At 42.1% G+C, this 27,545-nt stretch overlaps 1 protein-coding gene across 4 annotated transcripts in view; it reads left to right on the plus strand.

Moving 5' to 3' along the window:
- Positions 1 to 27,545, plus strand: part of CAMK1D (calcium/calmodulin dependent protein kinase ID) — a 230,798-nt gene that overhangs the window by 165,120 nt on the left and 38,133 nt on the right. For all 4 annotated transcript variants that reach the window (XM_086745158.1, XM_086745165.1, XM_086745149.1 and 1 more), the window contains 2 exons: positions 21,070 to 21,208; positions 24,404 to 24,530. In XM_086745158.1, coding sequence (XP_086601284.1) covers positions 21,070 to 21,208; positions 24,404 to 24,530 — 266 coding nt within the window. The remainder of the gene's footprint in view (positions 1 to 21,069; positions 21,209 to 24,403; positions 24,531 to 27,545) is intronic.

Below are 27,545 nucleotides of genomic sequence, written 5' to 3' on the forward strand. Positions count from 1 at the left end.
CTCAAAGGACGTCGCGGTTGAGATTTCCATGGTGATACTGGTTTTGAGACATCTACTTTAGAGAGGGTAGCATGACAGAAAAGTAAAGTTTTATGATGAGTATTGGGACACACTTTCCTAATAGTAGAAGTTTATCTTCTAAATGAAGTGTGAAGAGATCTATCACTCAGAGCTGAACAGGGCAGAGAAGTGAGGAGCGATCCTGCAACTTCAGAGGAAACAATTGAAAGATTGATGGACAAAATGATGCAGGAATTTTTCTCCCCACTTCTAGCTTCTGCAATTTGAAATTGCCTCTAATGACAAAAAAAACTACCACAGAAACTGGCCAATATTGCCGATGCAGTGGGTATGGTCACGTATGAGCAGTAATGGGCCATATAATGAATTTCCTCATGAAATTTTGCAGAGTACATTTTGTATTTTAGTGATGGAAAACTGGGCTCAGGTTGATTCTTTTCTGAAGAGTAAGAGTTTACTGAAAAATGTTTATCTTCAGGTCTTACCACATTTTATAAATGGCTTTGTTCTCTTTTCTTTTCCCAAATAGGAAAATTCACTCTGTAGAAGAAAATTCTTTCAACATCTACTCTGAATATAGAAACTATTTTAGTGCACATAGGAATATAAACTTAAGAGAAGAGACAAACTAAAAAAACCTCTTGAGGTTATTAGATCAATCTCAAAGTTAATAAGCTGGAAGAGAATGCATTTTAGATTTTATATTAACTTCCTTCAGACTGAGAACCATTTTTCCTTGCACTTCAGTTTCCATCTCATGAATTTATTAATAATTAAACACCTGAAAAATAAGAGATCTGTTATTTCTCATGTAACGTCAATCTATAGATTTCCAGTTAACCAGCCTTAGAGCACCGAGAAGCAGTTCCTCCAGCAACTGTTGCTACTACCAGCAGGTTTTAGTAGCAGAAATAGAGTTTAACTCTTTTTCTCTGCTAGAACAGAGACCAGAGGCCAACTGAGATTTTTCTTAGCACATGGGCCACATCTAAGGTGGGAGTCTGGGAGCATCTCCCAGCGTCCTGGGCTCAGATGTGTGCTCTAGGTGGATCCTGGTTTGTGAGGTGATGCATCCCATCCTCTGCTGGTTGGAAAATCTAAGAGCATGGATGAAAAGGATCCATCCGTGCTCCCAGTCTGGCTGTGGAGGATGCTGCAATGCCCTGTGCTGGGAGGTTAGCAATGGCACGGATACATTGCTCTAGCCTTGGAGATCTTAGAAGCCCTGGAGCTCACAGATGAGACAAACAGCAGAAGGCAACATGAAAGCATTCGGAGGGGGAAAAAAATGCTTTCAGGCACAGAAGGAGCCTGTGGTGGTGTCAAAAAAGGCGCAGTTTTGAAAATCTAGTTTTGCCTGTTTCCAGGATGAAGCTGTCTTACCAGCTACTCTCCAACACTTCAGAAATCTCCTGTGATTTGTTGGCAGAGAAGTTGTTAAAGGTATATTTCATCTTGTGATCCTGCAGATGCTATTGGATATAATTTTCTTCCCATAAATAATCCCCTCCACAGGGATCTGGAATCGTGTTCTCAAATTATAGCTCCTGATGTGTCAAGAACCTCTATCTAAAGAGATTTTAGTCTATGGAAAATATCCCTAGAAACTCTTTCCAGATTGATCCATATGCTCTTTCAGAGTATTAAAAAAAAAAAAAAATTCCTGGCTAATAACTGAAAGGACAGCTGTGTGTATAGGGTGAAACTGCAAAAGCTCTTTGGCGATCTCAAATTCTGCCTGCTAGAGCAGTACTGAGGCTCCTCCTGTGGGGATCAGGGAGAAATACAAATGGTGAAAATACTGGAAGCAAGTAGAAAAAGTAGCTGGGGAGCAGGAGGATGAAATGAATGAATCGTACAACGTCCCTGCCAAAAGTATAAAACAAAACCGGTATCTGTCCTTCCTTTGCTACAAAGCTTCAGAAATTGCTGTTTTGTTTCTGAGTAACTTTTCTCTGCACTTCTTATTGGAAGCTGTGGCACCAATTCCAGGTGAAATCAGGGTCCTACAGGTTTGGGTTTTCTTCCAGGGCAACCCAGGCAGGTTAGTGATGAGCTTTGAGCTCTAGGAAAGCCCTGACATCCCAGGGTTCAGGCTTCGCTGCCTTCCAGAGAGCGGCACAGCATCGCTTTGCTGAGGCTCAGGTGTAACTCCTGTCACCTTTTCTGGGAATTCCACCTACTCTGTCCTCCTGAAGAGGAAATACCGCCTTGCCACCTTCTTTACCTGCCTTTAGTTAACAGTTCTTCATAGTCCAGGGGCAGGTTTGCACAGTTACCAATGAGACCTGTGCAATGAAGCTCTGCAAATGTGGCTTTTCTTGGTGTGATCGAAAAACCCAAGCGCATGGATTTGTTTGTCAGATAAACCCAATCATGACAGTGGTGATCTCATTCCCGATTGGGATCTATCATTAGAATGGAATTAAATGTCCACTATAGCCCAACAAGGTGTTTTGGGGGCTGTTCTGCTTCACGCACTCCCACAGCCATTGTTGCCCACACTGGGGACCAAGCAGTGATGGTGATATGGTGTGCTGGAGGTGGGATTGAGCAAGGACGTCCAATCTGGCCCTGCCTGAACTTCTGTTTGGGAGTTTCAGAGCCAGGAATAAAGCTTGCAAAGGCAAGACTATTCAGGGATGGAGAGGTAAGGGCCAGATGCTAAGAGGGACTTGGGCATCCGAAATGACACATAGCTGTAATAGAAACATTAACATCCAAAGCTGTCATCATGAGGACTTTCACTCATCTGCCGCTGTCCTTGAGGGTAGGAAGAGCTTCCTAAGTTGCCTGTTGTTATTTGCTCCAGTCTCTGAACAGTAACGAGCAGCTCGACACTAACCGAATTCACCAAATTACCAAGTCCTTCCTCTGCCGAGCCCTGGAGGAGCTCGATTTGGCAGCCGGACTCTGGCACACTTAACACACATCAGCGTGGCTAGGTCTGACAGCAAACAGAGCTGCAGCTTCTCCTCGTTTCAGACCTCCACCCCAGGAGATGGTACCGGGCTGTGACCTCCACCCTTGCCATAGCAGCTTTGAGGGTGGGTGCCCTTCCAGAAACTGGCGATGAGACTTTGATTCCCTCCTGGAAAAAATGCCGGGGGGCATTTTTACACATCTTATGATTCTTAATTTCGCTGCATTTATGCTCTGGGCCAGTCAATTTAGCTCAGCATCAGAGGAAGTCGGGAGCCCGAGAGATGAATTTCAATTAGAAGCAATCAGACCACCAGATGGCTCCCTGATGTCTTAAATCTCCACTTGGGTGAAATAAATTGACTTTTCTTGAGAACAGTGCTAGAGTAAATTTTAAACAATGCCCGAAAGCTGAAACATAAAGTAGTTTTGCATAGTTGTGAGAATAATTTGTAGACTCTGAGGCATTCGTCGGAGTGTTTTATTTGTTTAATAAGAAGCATTAATGTCTGAATCACTGCTTGCTTTTGCACTGTGCCTCGTGGTCTGTTCTCAGTGTGGCTTTTGTTTAAAAATGTTTTTAATGTTTGGGTTTAGTTGTACCAACTTACAGGAAATAAACAAAAAATAAATTAGTTCTTCTCAATTCTCAGTTTGAGTGTTGTGTCCCTTATGAGAGCAGTGGCAGTTTGTGGTCTGAACCCCACTGAGCACTGGTAGAGGTGGGGTGGGTGTTTCTCATGTGGAGTGATGAGGGCAGGGGGATGAGGTGACATCCTGAAATCAGTGAGCTAGGAGCAGAGGTGGAACATGGTACAGGAGTGAGATTGTGAGATAACCTCTGAGCATCATCAGTACCCTACACCGGGAGAGACCAGAAGGAGGAAACTGTCATCAGAGTGAATGGGGAGAGCAGCACGGCAGAGAGGAGACGCAGGGAGTCTGCAGTACCCGACTGATGGTAGTGGGACCTGCTGAAATCACTCGTGTTTTTTTTTTTCTAGGTGGTTACAGTTGTTTTTCCCTGCAGCTAGGGTCCTTTGCAGAGCATCTCGGGGATCACATCGTTCTCCCATGTCCATCTGTTGCCTGAAGACCTTAGGGCCAAATTCAAAGCCCATTTGTAGTCAGGAGGGAAAATGCCTGTTGACTGCAGTGATTCAGACCTCAGCATCTCACTGCTCTTTTCAGTATGAATATAAAAATTTGCCATCTTGCCTTGGGTTGATGGCTCGCGTGCCAGTGTGGACCAGGTGCCAGCAGAGCTGCATCCTCCTACCCTAGAGCCGCTACCCTGCAGGGTTTGCATCTGCTGCTGCAGGAGGGAATATCATAAACCATGGCTGACTGTTAAGCTGTGGCTTCAGCTGCCGTATCTGGTTTGGCAGCTCACTCTGGGTTTCTAAATAATCTACATTTTTGTGCCTATAAATAACGTCGGCAGCAAAAATCGTGACTATTGTTGTGCCGTCTGTCTCTGGAGCAAGCCGGGTCTTGTGATCTAACTGCTCAACCAAGGCACTGCTGCTTTTTTGCACGGTCTCTATAGATTCCATTTCAACCCGATCTCCTGCCTGTGCTGCCAGGGGTTCCTGGTGTCAGGGTGACCAAGAGGGACGCTGCAGAAAGCTGTGGGTCCCAGGGGGATCGTAAACTGCGGGGACAACCCGATTGTAGCTGCAATCCCATCACCCCTTCCATATCTCTGGGCCAGCTTTGTGGCGGTATCTGCATATGGTTGTGCAATGGACACGTCAAACTGAGACCCAACACCTAGAGTCTCTTGTACTAGACCCTAGGGAGCTGGGAGGTCTGTTCTTGCAAGCAAGAGTTTTGGGGTGTGTTTATTATTCAACAACAATATTGTCAGTCCGTTATATTGTCAATGCCTCCTTGAATCCAGGGACACTGCTGTGTGTGCTCTGTGCTACTTGATTAACACGTTCTTTCTGCTGGGTGACCATGTCCTTAAGGAAGCTGAACCCTGGAAAAAATTGTATTAATGCAGCTTAGTCTTGCAGCTTCAAACAGGGCTTTTCAGCTCTGAAAGCCAAGTTCAGCTGGTTTTGTGTCTAAGCTTTCGGCCTCAGGAGCGCTGGGGATATCAGGCGTTGCCTTGCAGGAGGGTTGGGCACTTCCAGCCTCACCATTCAGGTGGCGACAACGAACACGAGTGCTTAAGGTAGGACATTGCAGCACAGCAGCAGCAACAATTATTAAAAAAAAAAAAAATAAAAATATAAGCTACATTTTCCCAATAAATAGTTTATTTTAACTGAGTATTATACAGAGGTGCTTTTAACATACTGGAATGGCACTTTAACAAAAAGCACTTTAACAAGGGGGTTTCAGCCTGGTGCTTAACAGCTAGAAGGGGGGGAAACATTTGGCATTTCTGTTTTCCTAACCTCCTGAGAACGCACCAGCAAGATTCCTCTTAATTGAACCCTTAAACTTTTAATGCAGTTCCTGGACTGATATGCATTTGCCATATGTTTTACTTAGCTGTTAAATGGTTGACTAAGGCCTTTACTTGGCCTGTTAAACTGAATTGATGACATTTTAATATTGCACAGGGAATACCGCAGCCAAATAGAAAGCAGACATCTGTGGCGCTGAGACGGGTCAACCCTGGCGCTGGGCTGAGGAGCCGGACCAGGGAGCTGAGTTCTTGCAACCAGGGCAGCATAAATAACACAGCAAGAGCAGGAGAGAGTTTTCAGCGGTGGCTTTGGATGTTCATACCTCATTATAACTCATTATTTAAGGGCTGTCTCAAAGCAGTTTATAAATCATCAGCATGAAATCTGTTTTCCGTACTGGTCTGTAACAAACGGCTGAGGTGAACGGCTTCTTCCACTGTGAAAATACACCTGGTTTGCCTGCCGGAGAGGCGGACGCACTGTCTCTCTGCAAGACCAAACTTGGCTTGGTGATTTTTCAGTTAGTTATGGAAGACACCAGCTAAGATTACCATCTGCTAAAAGCATGACAGGATGAACATATTTCTTAAAGGGGTGAATTTGGCTCTCTACAAAGATTAACGGAACAATTGATATTCATTTTAGTGGACCTCGTTACTGCTCCGTAACCTTAGCATCAATAAGGCAGCCACAGTGCTGAGTAAGTGTTACAGAGCTGAGGGAGTCTTGAGTTATTTTCTGAGGTGGAACATTTTCAGAAGGAAGTATGGAAAACACCCTGTGGTTTAGGGCACTTTCCAAGAGTTGGAGCTATTGGCTTGAATCACCCTCTCCTCTCTTCCAGCTGGAGTGGGGAACGGAGTTTGTACCCCATGTCCTGGGAGCTTTGCTGCTCACAGTTGGCTGCATGGTGAGTCTTGACCTGTTGGCAGTGGTGGTGCCAGGGTTATCTGAACCACACGTTTGAGCGTAGATGCCTAATTCCCCCTTGAGGGACCAAAGTCTTTCTTTAGATTCATCCTTCAGTGATTTGCCCAATGTTGCAGAGGAAAATGGTGGCAGAGCAAAGGTTAAACGCCATTCCCCTGCCTTGACACTCTTGCCTTGGCCATGCTTACGTGTTTGCAGGGAAATGCGATGGTCCTGCATGTGTCACATCTCCCTGCCCACCAGCATGAAGGACGCGGGGAGAAGAATTGTGACAGGCTGTGTGGCAGCACTCACTTTGTGAGTATCAGATAATTACTGCAGTAATATTGGTTTCTTTACCAGCTCTGGTTTTAATGAGACATTTTTGGCACATAGGCAATCAAAGATTGACCGATCAGCAGACAGGTGAGACCATCTAGCTGTGGATATTGAACCTCTTAGCACTTTTCTTTGGTCTCTTCCTTAGAAGCAGCACGACAGCAGTTTATTGATTTGAATGCATTGACTTAGGGAGACTCAGTGCCTCCCTAGCAGTGCCTGGACTGAGGGCACTGAGATTTCATACTGTTTCCTCTATTTGCAATCTCAGGATCACTCTCACGCAGATAACCAGCTGCACAGATATTTTTGCCCTAATACTTGTGCATCAACGTGCAGGGTCCAAGGTGCTGGGAGGCAACTGCTTGAGGAAAGCAGGTATCCTATAAAAGCTCTCTCATGTTATAGGCACATACAAGGCACAGACTCTTTAAAAGCTGAAATAGTGGCATTCTTCAGCTAAGTGCACTAGGCTTCTGGCTCTGTGATGCTCAGATCTCACCTGTACTGGACAGTGGAGTAGCTACTGTTGGTAAGTTTCCTATAGATACGGTCTACACCAGAATAAAAGTAACTTCAGACTTACTACTCTGCTATACAGATTGCATCACTACCTTGCCGTGTCCTTCTTCATAATCTTAGGGTCACTGCTGGTTGTGGATTTGCTTCCTTGTCAAGCGCCAGATTAACTCAGTGTGGGTGAAATCCTCCGCTATTGTAATCCGTGCAACGCCACCGGCACGTCTGGATCTGTCCCACTCGGTATTTGCCCATCGCTTGTTCGATGCTGTCGCTGGGTACAGGACGCTCTGGATCGCTGTGCATGTCTTGTGAGCCTTACAGCCAAAGTCTGTATTTCATTTTTGTCCATGGGTTTTTGCAGTGTGCTCTGACTACCATATTAGCAAAAAATGCTAAGTATCTGGCTGTTTTCTAAACTCCTTGGTGTTCTTAGTGTATAAATCAAATAGCTTGGGAGCACAGTGAGGGTTGTATTTTCTAGATTATTGTTTGGGTTTGACCTAATCATTAGGTTTTGTTTGGGATGGAGGAGGAGCCTTTGATTTTAATTTTCACACAACTGTGTTTATATCACATACAACAGATGGTAAGGAGCCAGGATTGGCACTTAGAAGTATCCCTATGAAATATAAAAGGAAGATTAAAGACTTGGGTTTTTTTTTTAAGTCACAGCTGAATCCACTAAATGATGAGGTAATGTTATTTTGTCAGCAGGAATGCCCAGGATCTTATCAGATCCTATACTGGTCAAATGAAGTAGACAGCAATTAAATGATAATGCCAGGGATTCTGTGTGGGATGTACCGAGCCGTTACGGTGGTAGTTCAGACCAGTTCAGCATCATGGCTATCAGCACAACCCTTTGCATCCCCTAGAAGTGACTTGAGGTCCCAAATCACATGTGCTGGCTTATACCTCATCCCTTGCCAGGGTGGCTGGCAGAAAGCAAGGTGTTGGGGTCATCTCCTGCTGTAGGCACCCCCGAGAGAAGCTAGACGGAGCTGGGAGGAACAGTTCGATGGCTGTAATCTGAAGCCGGTGTGGTTTTACGGGTTGTATTTTTGCTGTTGCTTGGGGCTTGCTCATGAATGGGATTTTACAAGGCAATTTAAGTAAGAAATGTGAAACATGAGGGAATGATATGCTTTATCATCCCCGGGAGGTAGAGCTCAAGGAAGAACTGTGCACAGGGCACAGCAAATACCAGTAGGCAGCAAGTTTCCTTTGAGTCTCTGGGATAGTGCTGGTGGATGCTTTGGAGGCTGGGGGATGTGGGAGAAATGAAGACCATGTCCTCACTCTTTGCCCACTTGACTTTGGGGTGGTGCTTCCCAGGATCTGCCTGGGAGGGGGATTTTTATGGTGCTGCAGGATGGACAGGAGTGTCACTGTGCCCTGCCCCAGCACCACTGTCATCCTCACACTGGTGGTTGGACCTTGAGAAGAGGACCCAGGTGTTTCCTATGAGGTAGAGAAGAGTATTTGAACTGTGCTATACTGGGCTTTTGGTGGTGGATGTAGCTCCCGCAGATTACTGCATCTGAGAGAATCTGGTTGAGCTTTTCTCAGTTTTTCCAGCTAAGTTTGGTTATTTGTTGTATCAATTATGGCTTGACTTTTTTCAAACATCAGCTTTTACAGTTTGTCACTAATTCACCTGCTAAAAGATATTACAGAAATAGACACAGCCATAGTAACACAAATTCCGAAAATATTGAACTATAAGGATTTACTTATTGGCACTGATTTGCTCTTCTGTCTTGAAAATAAAATTACTGTGGAGCTACTTGTGTTGATTAACAAAGAATTAGCTGGAGACTTTATTTTTCTGTGCCAAGGAAACTGTGTAATGTGTTAGAATAGGCAGCAGCCTTGAAGCAATAGTGTACAAGTGTATATTTAAAATCTCTCCCAAGGCCATGGGACAGTCCCAGTAAAAACCAGAATGCCTGGCAGTCGGCCAGCCTTGTTTGTTAAGACACAGGAGCAAATAAACCTTTAAAAATAACAGATACATAAAATCTTCCCTCTTTTGCTGGAGTCCTCATTATTAGCATGAACATGTGTCTGTTTTCATCTGCATGAATAGATTATTGGAAGTCATCTCCGTGATGAATTGATGATTTCCATTAGAAGCATCTCAGTGGCCTGGACTAAATATGCCATCAGTAAGGCAATAATAGAAGAATTATTGAAATAAGCCCCAGGGCACATGTGTTTTATGTAGGACACTCTGGAAACTTTCTCTTTTGTGTACTATTTTCCCACTATATCTTTCAACAAATACTTTCCTTCCAGGACGGGTGGGTTTTTTTCTTTCAAAAGGTGGTAAATTCGGATGTTGCACAGAATAAAACCAGTAAATCTGTGGCTGTGGCATGTAGTTTTAGTGCTGGGCAGCCAACATGGACTGAACAAGCACAGGGTGTTGGCAGGATGTTCCCGTCCTTTCTGTCTTCTACATGCCCAGCTGGTTTCACTCATGGTTTCCCAGCAGTTTTTGGAGGCTGTCCTTTCTGCTGACTAGTTTTGCGTGGTTGCTTCATTGGCTGCTGGTGGCACCTCATTCTTCTCATCTCTCATGGGGATGCCATGGACAGCATCTCCTTGAGGAGCTCATTCCATGGTACTTGAAGAGCAGAAATCACATGAGTTTTGGTGTTTCACATGCCCAACTTCTGGGTTTTTTTTTTTTGACAATATCAGGAATTAGAACCAGATGCCTTTTTTTCTCTCTTTCTTTTTTGTTTTTCAAGAAAATGCCTCTTTTGTACATCATAAATCTTCTCTTGAGGTCGTGAGAGAATTTCTGTGCTGCCCACCCTCCAACCAAACCACAATAAATCAACGGGTCCTCCCGGCCCCTGCCGTGCTTTATCTGTGCAAAGGGCGCAGCTTGGAAATTAGCTGTTGCTAATGGGAGAAGGCAGCTGGCAATCTGCAAATAAACACAAAGATTTTGTTGCAAGTGCTGTTCCTGGCCCATCAGCAATGCACGAGCAGCATCGTAAATCATGTCCGCTCACAGGCTTCCTGCACAAAGCTGGAAAAGAATGGATAATGCAAAAAAAAATTACAATGAATAGGGTAAGTGAGAGAGAAGTCTCAGGTGGGATACAACAAGGTGCACAGTGGGGTTGGAGTAGTGGGATTTAGAACATTGTGTTTGCCATAAACTGCTTTTAACAGCTTTGATCTCTTTGTGTATGCCACTTGTCCTCACTCACCATGACCTGTGTCCACTGTCCCTTCTTAGAGATGACTGAGCAAGAGATTAATCAACTTCCATATGAACCTGAGGTCTCAAAATTCAATTCCTCTTCCTCCTGGTTCTTTCAATGACATTACAAGTGCCCTTGCAGCTCCACTTAAAACTGAATTTACTGTCTAAAGTTATAATATTACTCTAAACAGTCATATACATTGTATTTAGCTGAGACTGCATCTGAGCTGTAAGAATTCAGTTCAATGTCTCTCTACATTCCTCAAAATTGGATAAATTCTGCTGTGGAAAATGGGGATATTTTGATTGAACAGCAGTGAGATAAACATCGTGAGAGTGAATGAATGATGTTCAGAAGAGAGTGGTAATTGGAGACTCTATATTCTGTTTAGATTATGTTTGATTCAATAATGAAATAGAGATACTTTGTACTGGTCTATATCCTCTCCAGGAATAGCCAAATCATTACTGATGCAGATGTAAGTGAAGATACTCAACATGGTAATTTAAGTTTCCAAATGGAGACCTGGAAATGAGCATCTCTAGATATGTGCTCAGCTTCTAGCTATCTGTTCACAGAGGCTGTGAAAGTAGCTGTTAAATATATATATTTTTTTTTTGAGGAAAACATCAGATAGAAGCGAGAAAAATGAAGTTACCAAAACCTGGAAAGAGTAAGATTGCTTTAATAGGGCTAAAGAGTCTGCAGTGTTGAAAGGGATTCAATGACAGGACATCAGAAATTCTCATTGGAAAAAACCTCAATGTAATTAGTCAGCGCGTGTAATTAACCACTCTACAAAGCAGACAATGAATTATTGGTATCTTCTAAGTCAAGCCTGGCTACACGGCTAAACGGTAGTCTTTTGTCCAGCCAGGAGCTGTGGATCTGAGGCAAAAATTGTACAGTCTTTGTTTTGTCTGGGGTCAGATTAGATTATCATAATGGCTTTAAAACCTATGAATCTGTCATATTTGATTTTAAGTGAGTGAATCAAAAGACTCACTTAATGTAGGTATGCACATTCAGACCAGAGTTGAGTGAATAATTCAATAATTAATTTGATGAGCAGAAGCATAAGAACATGAGCACCATTTTATTTGGTCATACCAAAGATTCATCAGTTCCAGTATTGCTCCTCAGATGACAAATTCTTTTGTCTTAAATCCACCGCCTGCTAATTCCATTAGGTCCCCCATTTCTCCTCTGTAGTGTGAAATAATTCTTTCTATTTCCCTTTTCTGTGTTCCATCCTTTAAATTATTTTGTAAAGCACTGTTGCATCTCCTCTGTCATCTCTTTTCTTTGTAAATTTAATCTCTCTTTTCACAGAGAAGCCCTCTGATCCTGCTTGTTTTTCTTCTCTGTGCTTTCCCAGGTTTGACTATACTTTTGGCCAAAGCATCTTCAAGACTCTTTTCCATAAAGGTCATGACAGTGGGATTTGTCCAAATGAGCACAGAAACGGACATTTCTTTTCCTCACACCCTGAAGTGTGCCCTCAGCAGCATCATGCCCTAGAAATGCCTCCTTCCTTTGTTGGTTGAAGCAGGCGAGGGTGGTAGCTCTCATACAGGTGCTTATTCTGTAGGTTTGCAAGATTGGGTGAGACTAACTTTGCTAAAAGTGTTGAAGGTGTGAGTGTACCATGGACATTTAGAGGGACAAATTAGTTTCTCCCTTGTACTCAGTTTTCTCCCAAACCTTCTACTTGCTTTTTCATGGCCACAGAGCATTTCAGGGAGCTGTCCTCGATACTGCCAACATTTATTTCCTGATTTTTAAGGATATTGTATATCCTAAAATTTTGCATGTACTATAAATAAGGGTTTTTTTTCTTGTATTTACTTCAGTTATTTGCAGATTTCTTAAGAAACACTTCATTTAAGCAACTAGAATTTTGTGGTTTTCTTTATTGATTCTCTGCAGGTTTCTTCAAACTTTCTCAAAAGCTGAAGAGCACATTAATGACTTTAAAAATTTATATATAATTGTTGCAACAGTTTGATGAAACAAAACACTTATATCATTTAGAGTTAAACTGGCCTGTTTGGTTTTAATATTTAGCTCCCACTGCTTGGACAAGTTGATTTTTGCAATGACGTATCTTCACCGATTCACTGCATTTCTTTTGTTGGTTCAACATAAATTTTCCTTCATGTACTTAGGGACAACTTACAGTCTGTAGGTATTGTACATCTTATAGAAAAGCTAAAAAAGTAGAATTTATGTGAGATACAGGTAATACAAGGGGCTTCAGAGCTCTTTTTGCACTGAGATAAGTATCGCGCAATGTTATCTTAACGTCAGCTGTTCCCACAAAGATGTCTGCCTCAAACTTGTGAGAAAGCATGCGGAAATCAGACTTGGAAAAAGGAATATGCATACAAAAGCAAATTTCTGCTAGAGTGTTATTCACAGAAAAGCTGGGCTGTTTAAGCTCCAGCTGAGAGTGACTTTGCTATACTTTCCTGTGGTCCTTTATGATCTTTAGGAAAGTTCTTAGTGCTGCATTCATCTCATATTTCATAATTGTTTACTATACATCGCGTAATTTACGGTGTCCGTTTTCAGTTGCACTGGTTTTCATTATTTTTAGGTCTGTTCTTCCTAGTTAATGCTGGCAGGACATCGAGGTTGGTTTCCATTGGAAAACAAGTCAAAAGGAAAACAAACCCAACCTCTTAGTGTTGAAACATGACCTACTTTTAAATTGCTGTCAGGTGAGGAATCTCCTCCAGATTTTAACTATCCGCTTATTTTATGGAGAGCTGGAGGAATATGACAGCGTTAGGAAATACATTGTTCCAGCCCTCAGACACTGGAAAATGTATTTTGTGTGGTGGTTTGACTACAGCACTCTACTTTTCTGTTTTCTAGAAGCAAAGTGAGAAAGGTGAGGCAACAAAATCGGAAGTGTGTAAATATATATATACATACACAATGAGCAAGAGTGATTGTTCTTGGGCTGATTTACTGACATCTCATAGAAGGAAATTAATAAATCAGGGACTAATTGCTTCTTTAGAACTAAGCTTTTTAGGTATTTAATGCATACTGTGCATATCTAAATGACACGTTTTAAAATGCTGAGTGTTTTCACAGTGAAGCCCATGGTGAATCCATTGTATGTATGGATTCACATGTGGTGACATCAAGTCGTTGACTGAAGTGGTAGGCACAGGTGAATGTCACCACTGCTGAGCTTCAGCTTTGCCTTTTCAATTAATATAAAGGCATGAAATAAAACAGGCTGAATAACCAATGCATATGTCCGTAAGTCTTTATTGAAATGACAAGGAGCATACTTGAGTGTGACCAAGCTGCTAATACTAGATAATTCCTTGACTCCTGTGGAGGTGCCAATCAAACTGGAAAAGCTCAGAAGAGTGGAAAAAAGATGTGACCATCTTCTGCCTATCATGGTGTTTGTAGACCTCAGCAGAGTGCTAAAGATGTGAAAGCTTGCTACGATATTCCTTAGGACTTGATTGCGTGGTAGGGTTGTCAGTGCAAGTTGCCTTACTACAGATAGGTGCCTCATAAATAGTGATAGCAGCACTGGGGGAGTGTTGCTGTAGCTGGCAGGACCTCAGTCTTCTCCATGGGTTCTTGCCTGGGGGGACAAGCATAGATGGAGGCAAGTGGGCTGCTGTCATAAGCTGTCAGTTAATAAAGTTTAGTCACAAGAGACATAAAACCCTAAGGTCTTTTGTCATTCGGTTGCTATTAGTGCTGTTACACTTTTTACTACAGGGGAAATTTTGAATACAATATTGAATATTTGAATACTGAATGAAATTTTGAATAAAACAAGACAACATTGACCTTGAAAAATCATGGACCTCAAAAGAACTCTGCAGTAGGGTTTCTGTGAAGGAAAATGTTTTCTCCAAAGATTTTTAACTGCCAAACTCCATTACATCCCTGAGCTCAGCTTTCCAGAGACTTAACAGTCTTATCCCAGTGGAAATAGAAGTCTGTTCTCCAAAGCACAACTGCTTAGCAAATGTCATATGAAACTTTTAATGCAGGGAAAAAAACTGTTATAGTTTGCTCAGTTTGGTTCTGAGAGATGACCATATCATTTTTGCCCAAACTTTTCCAAAACAACCCCTCAGGATTGGGGGCAGCTTTCTGGTGCAGTCACCATCGCAGTAGTGATGAAGGGCTGAGGAACCATCAACCCCTCAGAATAATCCCACAGCCATGTTGCATTGAATGGCAGTGTCAAAGGAGGGGATGTTAACACCCATCCATCCCTCTCTACCACACGCACATGCTTATATTCTGGAAAAAAAAAAAAGCCAAAATTAATCCTGCGTGCTTTCTTTGGTGGCCTGGGGGCGTATATTTATGTTACCATCAGATTTTAAGGTGGATGATTTAAAGCTACAATAGCAAGGAAAATCCTTGCCTCGTTCGGGCTGAATATTTTATGATGTGCTGCAAATGAGAAAGCCAGTGCAGTTTTCTGAGATGTATACTGAATAAGGCAAGTCTCTGTAGGACGTACTGTATTTCTACAGCAATATCTGTCCCTGCCTGATTAACACGTTAGATTATTAGCACAAGGAGAATTTTAATCACACACTTATATTTGCAAAAAGTCAGGCTGAATAATCATAATGTTCCTTTCTGGGTCTAAAATCTATTAATCTGTTTACTCATTTTCTTTTTATGTGTTACGTTGTTTGAACAATGAGACGAGGGCAGCCAATTTCTCTTTCCTTTCGAGCAGCAAGCTGGCCAGGTTTGCTCTTGAGTTCTCATGCATTTTCACAATGCAGAGGAAGTTTAAAGTCAAACAGAAAAGCACTCCCTTAAAAACAAAATAAATTTTTAAAATGGAAATATTTGTATTATTAAGAATTCCTTTATTAGAGAAAACTAATACTCAAAGCCAGAACTTCCCAGGAATGGTCCCTTTGATTTTTCTTATCTCACCTCACACTTCCAGCTTTATGCCCTGGGGGTTGAGTTATGCGCTTTTTGTGGTTTATATTGTAGGAAATTGCGAACGTGTAACTTCTGATCAGTGAGCTGTTCACAGTTGTAGATTATTGCTCATATTTTACCTATTTTTCATATTGGCCTGGGATGCCTCCCACTCCAAATTTCTGAAATCAGCCCTTGTTAAGTTAAGCATCTCTAGTCTGCAGGTTTAAACAGTGTTAGCATGTCCCTGGGTGTGTTTCTGCCTTTCCACGCTGGTTCTTCTAACCCAACATGGTGGAGCTTTGATGGCTTGCCCAACGGAGGCTGGATCACAGCTTGGACTGCAGTGAAGAATCAGGTGAACTTCATGCCTACTCGCTTTGAATAACTTTGATGGGATTCTTTGCATAATCCACCACTGATGAATTCATCAATAAGACTTTTGATAAAAAGCAATTAAACTGTCAAGCAGTAAACAATCCAGGGCAATTCCAGCCTGCGCTCAAAAGAGACAGAAAAGAAAAACATCAGTGTTTTGCCAAATGGCAAAGAAGTCAAAGTGATATTTCAAAGGGTATTATTTTTCAAGTTCCTAAAACAAGCAGAAAGGTTCCTACACTTGATAACAGTGGGGGATGCAGGGATGAATAAATGAGGGATTTATCTGTACATGCAAATGGTACCAGCAAGAGAAAGAAAGGGTAACACAAATACATTAATATCAGTCTATGATTAACACCTTTTTAATTCCAGCATTTATTTGTTCTTTTATTCATGTGTTTATTTACCTGAAGGCTGATATACGTGCTGGTCTGGCAGGTACCTGGCAGAGTGACCTGCAACGCGTGGATGCAAATTCCACACTGCTGGCAAAAACATCTGAAATCCAGAGAGACTGGCTCTTTGTTGATGAGTTTAGGAGTCTTGAATTACAAGGAAATTTTTGTTTGGTGCTCATCTTTAATCAAAGCATTTCTTTGAAACTTTGCACATTCTACTTTCCTGATGGTACTGCAAAGGAAAAAGGTTCATCATGCCCTTTCTTCTTCCCTGTAGCAGGGGCTGTTTTGGTTTTGTTTGTCAGTTTGGCTCTTTCCTGATGAACTTGATGGTGAAACGGGTTAATGTAAAGGCATAATACTGCTGCTGAAATGTGTCCTCATCTCTCCCAGGTTACATCTGTAAATTAGAAATTGCAAAAATGTAGAAACTGGGTAGTGACAAGGACTGACACCAATCTTTGAACAGAACCTTTATCATTTTTAGGACACTGTTAGAGTGACCTCTCCTTTGCCTTTAATGAGGATTGCAAGATCTTTCAGAGTCCTTTTTTACTGTCTCTGCTATGTTCAGCCAACAATGCACACACAGAGGCCAAATAACAAGGTAGCTTATCTGTATGCAGATAATCATTGGCATTTGCTAAGTTTTTGAAACCTGTCCTAAACTGAGTGTGGCAGCCTGTGCTGAAGGTTTAGATCTACATTTAAATATCAAATTGGGAAGAAACAAGAGGCAAAATCCTCAAATCCAGCGAGGAAAAAAAAAAGATTAAGAATGTAACAACGGGTACTGATTTTGTTTTTAACATCTCTCTCTGTTCCCTTGTTCATCTTCATTAGAGCTGGGCAAACTTTCTATAGCAGATTGCAGGCTAAAGGACTATAGGAGTTTATTGTAAACTCCAGCATCAGGCTAGATGCTCTGAATCATTTGCATCATCTGCATGATTGATATGTGAAATGCTAGATCCGTAAGGTTTTATCTCAGGAAACCCGGGAACCAGAGTGCAATCTGTATCTCCCCGTCGGAATTACAGATAATGTCTCTTTTTTTTTTGTATGGTCAAGCTGTGTCCTACTGCCCTTCTTAAAAATGGGGTTTGATGGCAATGTGTCTTTCTTAGTGGGGTAGGGCTTGTGGAACATGACATTGGTATATGTCCTGGTTTTTTAATTGGGATGCGTCTGATTCTCTCTTTCCTGCAGTGAGAAAATGGAAATAATGTTTATTCCGGCCTTCCTTGTGTTGATAGTCAGTGACATGAGCTAAAGCACATAGCCTTAGGTAAAATATGTAGTAGAAGTGAAAAGTATTTATATTTATGGTTGGCTAGGTTTTAAAATTATTTTAAATTAATCTTCTGAGCATTATTTTGACAGTGATTCCCATATTCCTGGAGCCAGACAGGGCACATGTTCGTGGTGTCCATGTGTGATGTAGACACCCAGCTTAGCTCCTTCTTCAAGCACTGGGCTTTCACCACAGCCCTTGGTGAACCAGGGGAGAGCCATGGTTTGGTGGCCGAGCAAGGACCAAGGGACAGAGCAGCACACGCCTTTTAGGTGATCCCAGCATCCACCCAGAAGACACAGTTGCAGTCGCTTTGCTGATTTTTGCCCAGCTCTGAGTCCCTGGGCAGGGCTGATGCTGCTCTGGATCACAGCGTGAGACTTGAGCTGTTCCTAGGGTTAAATGCTTTTCAAGTAATTGCACTTGGCTACTCCTCCTCTGACTTTTTTTTTCTCTTTGAAAGGAACCAAGATTGAAATCAGCAGGGGAAAAAGGTTCCTTGTGCTGATGTTTGGGACAGTATGTCCAGCTCCACGAGCCAGTGCCAGCTGCAAGACAGGAGCAGTCCTCTTCCACTAATAAGAAATTCCTCCTGCCCTCTTTTTCTGGTCAGAAAATTTTGTCTTAAATTTCTTTAAGACAAAGACCTAATTCTGCTCTTACTGCCTGCAGTTTCAACTCTGCCTTCTGTGCACTGCTCAAAATTGCCAGAGAGAGGGCAAAGCTGGTGCTGCCATTAAAAAAAAAATAATTATCCCTGAATAATAAAGACTGGAATAAACAAATTGCAGGAGCGCTTTGAGAGTGCTCAGGTCTGTTCAGAGCAGGATGCCAAGTCCCGTCTCCACAGGGCAGAGGGGGCTGGGATCAAGATCAACTTTAGACAAAGAGGTCACATCTCCACCATCAGTTTAGAGCTCAAATGCCCTCCCACAGCTGCCCTTGCTGGTTTCCTCCTGGAACAGCATTGACTTCTGTCAGTCCTTGGGCACCACACAGGGAGCAGCATTCCCAATGACATTACGGTTGAGTTAACCCTATTTTGGAGGAGAAAAGCCATGTGGACATAAGCTCATATGGAAAGCAGCCATGGCCTTGGGTGCTGAGTTGCAGAGCATCCCTGGGAGGTGAACCCCAGCCATGACTCTTGCCCACAGCAGGGAAACTCTACAGGTGAGTGCAAACATGTAATGCCAGTCCCATGTACCATAACACGGAGTCACCACACAAATAAATAGGAGGAGCCTGAGCTCCTCGACTCTCTGCATGTACCTGGGATGCTGTTGACACTCTGAATAAGCAAGCGGCTGTGAACTTACCAGCTGTTCCTCCTGAATCCTTGGATTAAGCTCTAGTTTACAACGCATCATTTAAGAAGTTGCAAATATTTTCCGTGTGTTGAAATAAAATTACAAACAGATTGAGTCTGGGTACAGTAGATCCATTGGACTAAATTTGACTAAGAAAAGCTTTTGATTAAAGAATGAGGCTTAAGGGGGATGGGGAGTGAGCTAGCATGGAGGGAAATTTGGTCATTTTAGTGAAAACATTTTTGAGGAAGTATACTCTGCAAATGTTGAAGGAGAGAGCCCTTATGCAAGAAATCACGTGATGTAAATCAGTATCTATGAAAGTAGTCCATCTCTTGAATATAACAAAAGTAACTATGAAATTGCAAAACAGCTTGCACAGCGTTTTCCTGGGGAAATGTGCTGTATTCAGTCATATTAATTACTGCGTGGGCTCAATTTTCAGCGCAATCAATCCACGGGAAACGAAAGAGCTGGAGGGGAAATAGAAAAAGACAGGCAGCTAATAGGAGCCAGATTCAGTAAAACTGTATCTGCCTTCAGTGAACGGCGAGGCAGAGGTGTGGCCGTTCTCCCTTGGCAAGGCACACGATGGGATGGGCAAAGGGTGTTGGGCTGAGGGGGGCTTGGAGCAACACCCTGGATATATATACCTATGTATATGTGCGTATCTCTATATGAGAAATGCAACTCCTATTGAGAGAAACTCGGAAAGAAAGGGGTTTAATTCAAGTTTTTCTGTGTGTGTTCAGGCTGTCATCTCAGAGCAGGTTGTTGTGTGATAGCAGTTCTGCTGGTGCAGCCTCCACCTGCCATGCCTCCTACCCTGCTCTGCCATGAGTCACGGGCCCCCCAATTCGATACAGTACCAGGGCATTTTCCTCACCCCGCTGTCAGCCCAGCACTGCCTGCAGCAATCTCCAGGACTGCTGGTAGGGCAAGGGGTCTCCTGGGTGGACTTCAGACCCTTCACCTTTCTGAACTTCACCTTTCCTGCAGAGTTTCAGTTTAATGCCAATATTTTAGCAAGCTGTTTGGCTTGTTTGCCTAGCACTTAATAGAAGGATTATCTGGTTTATTTTTTTTTTTCTTCCAAGGTTGCTTTTCCTTTTTGAAGTTGAATGTGCTCATTTTCAGTGGTAGCCTTCTCTTCCATTGAGGTCCCAAACTTCCCTAGGAAGTGACTTCATGGCATTATTCAAGTAGATTATTGCTTGGAGTGGCTGTGGCTGAATTACCTAGTGTTCATATAATGGCAAGCTCCCAATCCGTATGTATTTAATGACTATAATAATTTTCTGCCCCTTTATTAGGTTTGTTTTTAAAGAAAGTTTTACTGTGCTATTTATGATATGCTAAGTGGTGCAACTTGCTGAAAAAACATATCACATACCTTTTACTTTTTAATAGGTTTTGCTTGTTAAAATGGAAATCTTTTATTTACTGTAGCAGGGCAGGTTTTTTTTGACAGTTTTATTATTTCAATTACTCAGACATTTCTTTCCTCTTTTGTTTCCCCAGATACTCCTCCAGGGAGTTTTAATGTGTCCATTCTTTATTTAAGATTGGGTTCAGAATGTGTTATTTCTAGCAGAGCAGAGGAAAAGCGTAACATAGCAGACATTAAATAGTGAGATGTCAAGGTTTTATTTTCTTTCCTCTTTGAGCTGTGGAATCCTTTCCCCATCTCTGTCATCTGGTGATTAATTGCGCTGATAATCTGCGCTCCCTCATCAATAACTGTCTGCTACCAGTGCTGGGCAGAGGCCATGCTCTGCCTGAAGAGTTTGTGGCTGCTGATGAATGAGCATACATGCATGGGTAAAGGAGGGGACCTCCTTTGCCAGAGATTCAGAGTCCTTTAATGAACTCACACTGTATAGGTACTGGCAGCAACGACCGTATGCATTTCATTCGCGGGTGGGGACCATTCCTCCAGGACAAAACCCAAGCCTTGGTCAGTAGAGTAAAAAGTGAACCCCAAGGGATCATACGAGCAGGGAGCCTTAGAGCCTCAGTTGGCCAGCACCAGTGGGAAGAGCAGACCAAATTCACCCATACAAATTTCACTAGGGTGGGACAGCGTGGAAACTGGTGTTTGTTCCTGTGGAGTGGAGTTGTGATTTCCCTCTGCAAGTTCTAGCAAGTCTTTGACCACTCGCTGATGTGCAATGGATATTATTCTCCAGTATATCATGGCCAGTCCTTGGACTATGAGAAAACCAAACCCAAATGCTTGTTAGGATAGTGGGAGAGCCCCCAGAACTCCAGATGGAGATGTGCTCAGACTGCCTATGGGTAGTGTATGGACTTGGCCATCCTTTAGCGAGGTAAAAAGCATGTTACAAAGAAAATCCTCACACTTCTGTACCCTGTCATGTTTTCCAGAGTATCTGGGGGAGAGCTTTTTGACCGCATTGTTGAGAAAGGTTTCTACACTGAGAAGGACGCCAGCACCCTGATCCGGCAAGTCCTGGATGCTGTCTACTACCTGCACCGAATGGGCATCGTGCACAGGGACCTCAAGGTATGACCGAGACGTGGCTCAGTCCTCCGGGCAGTGTTAATGAAGGTTGTGTAATTATGTGAGTCTAACGCATGTATGTCCAGCCTCCCCTGGGACTGGCTGTTTCAGTCAGGTTTACCATAAGAGGGATGCTGTACTGTGTTATCACATCAAAAACTTTCAGATTTTCTGGCAAAAAAAAAACCCAGAACATTTTTTCTGCCTTGTTTCCTTCTTATATCTTAAATTGTCATTAAGATAAGCTGAAAGGCTTGGATTTCATAACACACAGCTAAATCTCCCTTTCTTTAGTATCTTAAATAACAAATTAGCAGAAGGCATTAGAAAAAGATACAAATGTCAAAAGAAAACTGTGAGTTCAGTTTCTAAGCTAGTTAATTCTACCAAAGTTTACTGCCAGGAATGAAGAATTCAGTGAATGAAGTAACACCTCTGGTTGTATTTTGGAGGGATGCTACAAAAAGGAATTGCTTTGGACGTTGGTGCTGTGTCCTTGAATTGTCCCTACGTAAAGATAATAGAATTTGACAAAACAGGTCAAATTATGTAAAGGCTAAATGAACATTAATAGAGTCGAGAGCTACAAAAGGTTTTTTTTAACTTCAGTTCCCATTTATTTCCTGAAATGTGTAAAAATATTCTCGTATTTATTATGCCTTGTACAGTATTTTATCATGGCCAACTTTCTCCCAATTTCAATCTGTAGGAAATAACTTCAGGCTTCTTTCTGCAACCAGAGGTTTTGGAGGGAGGTCTGAGTCCTCTTAATTCAGATACTCCGTTGTATGAACTCTTAACATTCCTGCCTTTGTAGTTGAAAGGAAAGATGTAGCTCTCGCTTTAAAACAGATTAATCTTATTTGAAAGTTCCTGTAATAAAATATGAGATCTGGCAATTGGGAAGCGGGTTCATCTACAAATTACTTTCAGAGTTTGTGTAAGGACACACTGGATTTAGATCAAACCAACCTTCTCCAGTGGTATTTTGGGGCAAAGACTAGCTCTTTTTCTCTTTCTTATGTTTTGTTTGCAAGTCTTTGTCAATACCATATCAGTTACTAAAATTAACTCGTAAAATATGGTGTATGAGGAACACCTGCTGTGTATTTCTGTTACAACAAACGTACCATGATGGCAAAAATATGGATATAGTAAGGCTTTTTATGATTTCCAAATTTTAAGATAAGTGCAAGTTTCTAATTGTGAATCTCAAAATGAAACTCTGGGAAAGAATCCACTATATAAAAATACAACCCTTGAAACATCTATAACAATTATTTGTTGTAATTATGTGTTATTCAGATACCAAAATAGTACTTGCTGTAGTTGAGAAAAGCAGATCTGTGCTCCAAGTCTCTAATCTAAATAACGCAGCAGCAGATATCAAGAGATGGCAGCAGATTAAGTCCAGAGAGGTCCAGGGTGTATAAAAGGACTGAAAGGCTCGAGCAGCTCTGCTTGGTACAGAGCCACCCTGTTAACGCCTTTTCAGTTAACCAACTTGAAGAACCAGAGTTCTTTTAAACTGGTTTTAAACAACTCTTAAGTTTTAAATGAGTGGGGGTTTTGGCCTTACTGAATACGAGTAAGTGGGGGCCTGAGGTGAGGTAGCAGAAATCGTTGGGAAATAGTTGTCTTTCCCTTAATAAGTAGCTCTACCAACCTCTCCACAGATCAGAAGTGCACCTGTAAAAATCAGGACTAACTGCAGCCAAGGGCAGACCATGGCATAAAACTGACTCATGTGGTACCTGAAAACAGTGTCTATGTTATAATGGCAAATTAAAGCACTGGACTTACGAAGTATCATGAGAAAGAAACATAAATGGTACAACTTCATAATTATTTTTACAAACAGAATCGTTTCCCTTTTTGCCTCAATCCCAGTTGACTCACAGCTGATGCAGCTTGTAGATCCTTCCATAGCCATCATATCCCATGGATAAAGCCATCACTACTTGGCTTCACGCTGAGGCCAGGGAGCCAGAAAGTGCTTTAACCTCAACTTGAGGCTAAACAGAAACCTCAGAGAAGGGTGGAGGCGATGTAACCCTGCAACGTTTCTTCCTCCCTGCTTTCTCCAGAACAGGAGGTTACGGGATGGAGAAGGGAAGATAGATGCTGGTGCTGCTGCAGGGCAATTTGCTCCTCCTTACAAATCCATGCTTGAATGTGTCCTAAGGAGTTTGATGATGTTGTGTGGCTGCAGCTCCTTCTCACCAATTCCTGGAGCACACAGCTAGCCGACAGAGAAAAATGTGTTGCATTGGACATTTGTACCAGCTTCTGGGCAAGAAGTCTACACTGGGGTCATGTTGAAACATTGGGTATCCATCACTTTTATGGATGAAGACCCCAAGGTCGGGGTGGTGCAATGGCATCATGTTACACCAGGCTGTCAGATTGCCAGCAGATGCTGGATTTTTTTGCGAGTCCAAATACTAAGTAGGATAAGAAGTGTGTTCTCACAGCACCTAGAAAGAGCTTCACTGTGTAGCAGAGGCACATTCAAAATGTATGGATGGAGGGCTGTGCTGTAGGAAATGTAGCTGGTTGGGCTCTCCAGCCCGCCTCACATTAGTGTACAGTCATGGGGCTTTGTGGAGTGATTCTTGTTTTCTCTCAGCATAAACAAGTTGCTGTGCTTAGTGCTGCAGCATTTTTTTCCTACTTAGCTCTAGCTAAAACATCCCTGCTGCAACTCTATTAACTGTAAAGGCATTTCTTCTCACATAACAGTTTATTTCCATTGGAGAAGACACAAAAATTCTCTAATATCTACTGGTTTCCTTTTTATAACTGCTGTATTAATTTTTTTCATTACATTACCTGGATTTGCCATATTTACCTGTCTTCAAATGAATCCTTCTGTTTTATCACTCTGAAGTGATGATATGTCAGATACATCTCACAAGTAAAGGATGAGCCTTAGTTCTTATTTGGGATGCCAAAGAAGTTTGTTAGCCCAGGAAAGTTACTCAAAGCTCAAGGTGTCAGCTTCTTCCGTTAGTTGCCATACAGGAATCTGGAGAGGATCTCCATATAGGTGGTAAGAGCAACTCTTTAGGATTTAAGGGAACCAAATTATATTAGTGTATGGTGTAACTAAAGATTGTATTAAATGCAATGCATCAGCCAATGGACATTGTTACTGGACATATATTCAAAATCCATTTTTCTTGTTCTCCTTTCTAGCCCGAGAACCTGCTTTACTACAGCCAGGATGAAGAGTCAAAAATCATGATCAGTGACTTTGGATTGTCAAAGATGGAGGGTAAAGGAGATGTGATGTCCACAGCCTGTGGGACTCCTGGCTATGTTGGTAAGAGGTTTGCTTATACTGTCCATCCACTTTTCCCAGCTGCAACCAGACACATAGTGAAAAGGCAATAATATTTGTTTTCCAGTGCTACTGCATAGTGCACATGAGATTTTACAGGTGTTCATTAGAAGTAGAGATTTCAGAAGTTAGTGGTGCTCTACCTTGTGGGCTCTTCTCCTTCAGGTCCCCACCCTGCCATCCAGCTCAGGCTTTGTGGGATTCACTTCCATGGTTTGAATCCTTTGTAAAATGGGTCTTCTCAAAGACACTGCCTGTAGCTAAATGAGGAGCACGTGAAGAATATCCTCAAATGCATGGATTCTGCAAGCATCTATAAAACCAAGAAGTTTTACCTAGTGTAATGTGGTATTTTAGTCTTAAAGGACTTAAAGTATTTGCCAGATTCCCCTGACAGAAGACAGTAAAATGAAAGAGCTACATTTATCCAGATGTGTTCAGTCATCCTCTGTTACAACCATGTTAAGTTAATGACTCCTAAATGTCAGTATGCAAAAGCTCTTTATATCCTTGGGCCTTCCTGAACAGTGTCAATTGTTTCCTATCATTTGTTTTTTGCTCTTCTATCCATTTGGTAGTGATAGTACCAGGCTATAGATTAGCAGTGTGTTTACCAGCATCCTTTTAAAAAAGTTAAAGTAACTGAATGTGAGAGTGACGCTTGAGCAAACGCTATGTAAAAGGCTCACTTCATGCATGAGACAAGTCCAGCAAGCCTGTGCCTCCTATGATACCAAGCTGGTCAGCTGAGACAGTAAAATTAATCTCTGGGATATCCATGAAAACCATGAAACTGAAATGACAGTGATGTCCCCAGGGATAGATTTGTCTCACATTGTTCTGGTAGGAAAGACCTGATGTTTTCCAGCATTCAGAGAGAGACTCCTTCCCACTTTGCAGCTGCCACCTCACCTCTGTTTTCATACCTCGGATGGTATGAGAACTCAAACAGACAATGCGGTCATGACACAGTGATCCAGATTTGTCCCAGGAATACCTTCTTCTGGCCATTATCTTCACACTGCACAATCACACTCCATCCTGATAACACCAGCAAAAGGAACAGATTTCTTTGGTTTCCCATCGTGAGCCATCAGCCCTTCGCTTCTTTATTTTAAGACATATGAGTCAGGATGCGCTCTGTACAGCCTGAATAGCTGTCTTGTGTAATCACACCAGACTGGAAATATTCTTCCAAAGCACTAGCAGGAATTGACCTGAGACAGCAATTTTCACAATTTTTTTGCTGTCAGCTCTTCTATCCTTAATTAACATGTTTTATTTTGTTCTGAAATGGGCACTGACTAGAATAAGCCTGTGAGACACAGGGAAACTCAGATGATGTTTGCTGAAGCACTGATGAAAATGAGGGAGTAAGACTCAGCTTGGGCACTGAGTGATCTCATATGGCCTCTCAGCGTAGCCATTTACATAAGAAAACTTGCTATTTTGGAGAGGAAGCTCTCAGAGCATGTGACATGAATTTTAGTGCTTTGTGAGATGTTTGAGAGCTCTCATTACTCATAGTCTGGGTGCTGATAGCCACACAAGTGCCTCCAGGCCCGTTGTTACTTTACTGAACACAAGATTTACTCATCACGGTTCAAGAGGTCATGGCCGCTTATTTCTGAAGTGCTGACAGGAGTTTTTCCCCTCTCTCACAAAGAAAAACCTCTTTAAATATTTGTTCTATTTCCTTCTTGCACAGGAGAAAGCTCCTCTTTCGTGCTGCCTTTTTTTTTTTTTAATATAATTGGTTGCCCAGACAACATTTTCTGAGCTCAGAGAATTTTTATTGTCTGTTACCGTGGTGATGCCCACAAAGGTATCTCCATGGATGTTGTACCTGATGACATGGCTTCTGCATATATGGTCTGCGATTTGTCTACATCCAAAAGCTTTGATACTTTCCAGCATCACTCCAATTTGCAGCACCTCCCTAAAAATGTTCTCAAAAAAACGTTAAGAGTCCTTCCTCCTAATGGCACAGCATGAGTACATGTCCTCATATGGATTGGAGCAGACATGAGCCACAGTGCTGGCCCATGAGGTATCCTCTCTGCCAACTCTTTTTGGATTTATTTCCAGCCATTTTACCTAGCATTGAAGTAACACTCAGGAATTCATCACTTACAATGTAATTCATGGCACTTTTCTGTAAAGATATGTAGAACATCCCATTTTGTAAGATTTTATGAGGAATTAATTGTTTTTGTCAGTTTAACCACTGCTTTTAAATTCCTGGAAAAAAGTTAGGCATGCATCACATGCCAAAGGTACTCAGGGCTTCATTAAGAAGTCATTAAAATTTCCTGCTATTTGTACTTCTTTATCTCTGGAAATGGATCCAGTCGGATCCCGCTGTGCAAGATGGTGGACAAGCTTCTGACTTGGTAGCAGACTTGATCTTAACCCTTGTCTGCTGTCCTTTGCAAGTATTTGCAAGTATGCAAGCCCCCCATCATTTCTGTCTTATTTCCCTCATTAGGATATACTTTCAACTCTATGTGTTTCAACTTTTAACTCAGCTTTTCTCAGTTTCATCTCCGAGAAACTGAGACACTAAATTCCTGTTTGTGTGGTACCCGAGACACTAAATTCCTGTTTGTGTGGTTGAGAAATTAATCGAATAAGGGAGGATGTAATTATAATTAAACTTTGTAATAAATATCAGTTTTCTTTCTGAAAATCAAAGTATTTCTTATCAAATGAGAGTGTATCTAAAATGTGCATAACCAGTAGTGTGTTAGCACATCAGCTTTTAAAGCTCTACCTTACAGATTAAATTACTGTCCACAGTTCAGAGATCTCGTTCTTTCAGGTGTTTTGTCAGGGATTTTGGTCCTGTAGTGAAAAGATGATGGTTAGCATAATTTAACCAATTAGACTTAGTTGAGACAATTTTGTTAAGATGCAAATAGAAATGTTTGCTTACTTTAGAGGGGGTCTGATAATGCAATCTCTTCTGATGAAAAGGTCTTCCATTTTCTTATCTGC

Source organism: Chlamydotis macqueenii, chromosome 1 (assembly GCF_036417535.1).
Source record: "Chlamydotis macqueenii isolate bChlMac1 chromosome 1, bChlMac1.mat, whole genome shotgun sequence".
NCBI classification, from domain to species: Eukaryota; Metazoa; Chordata; class Aves; order Otidiformes; family Otididae; genus Chlamydotis; species Chlamydotis macqueenii.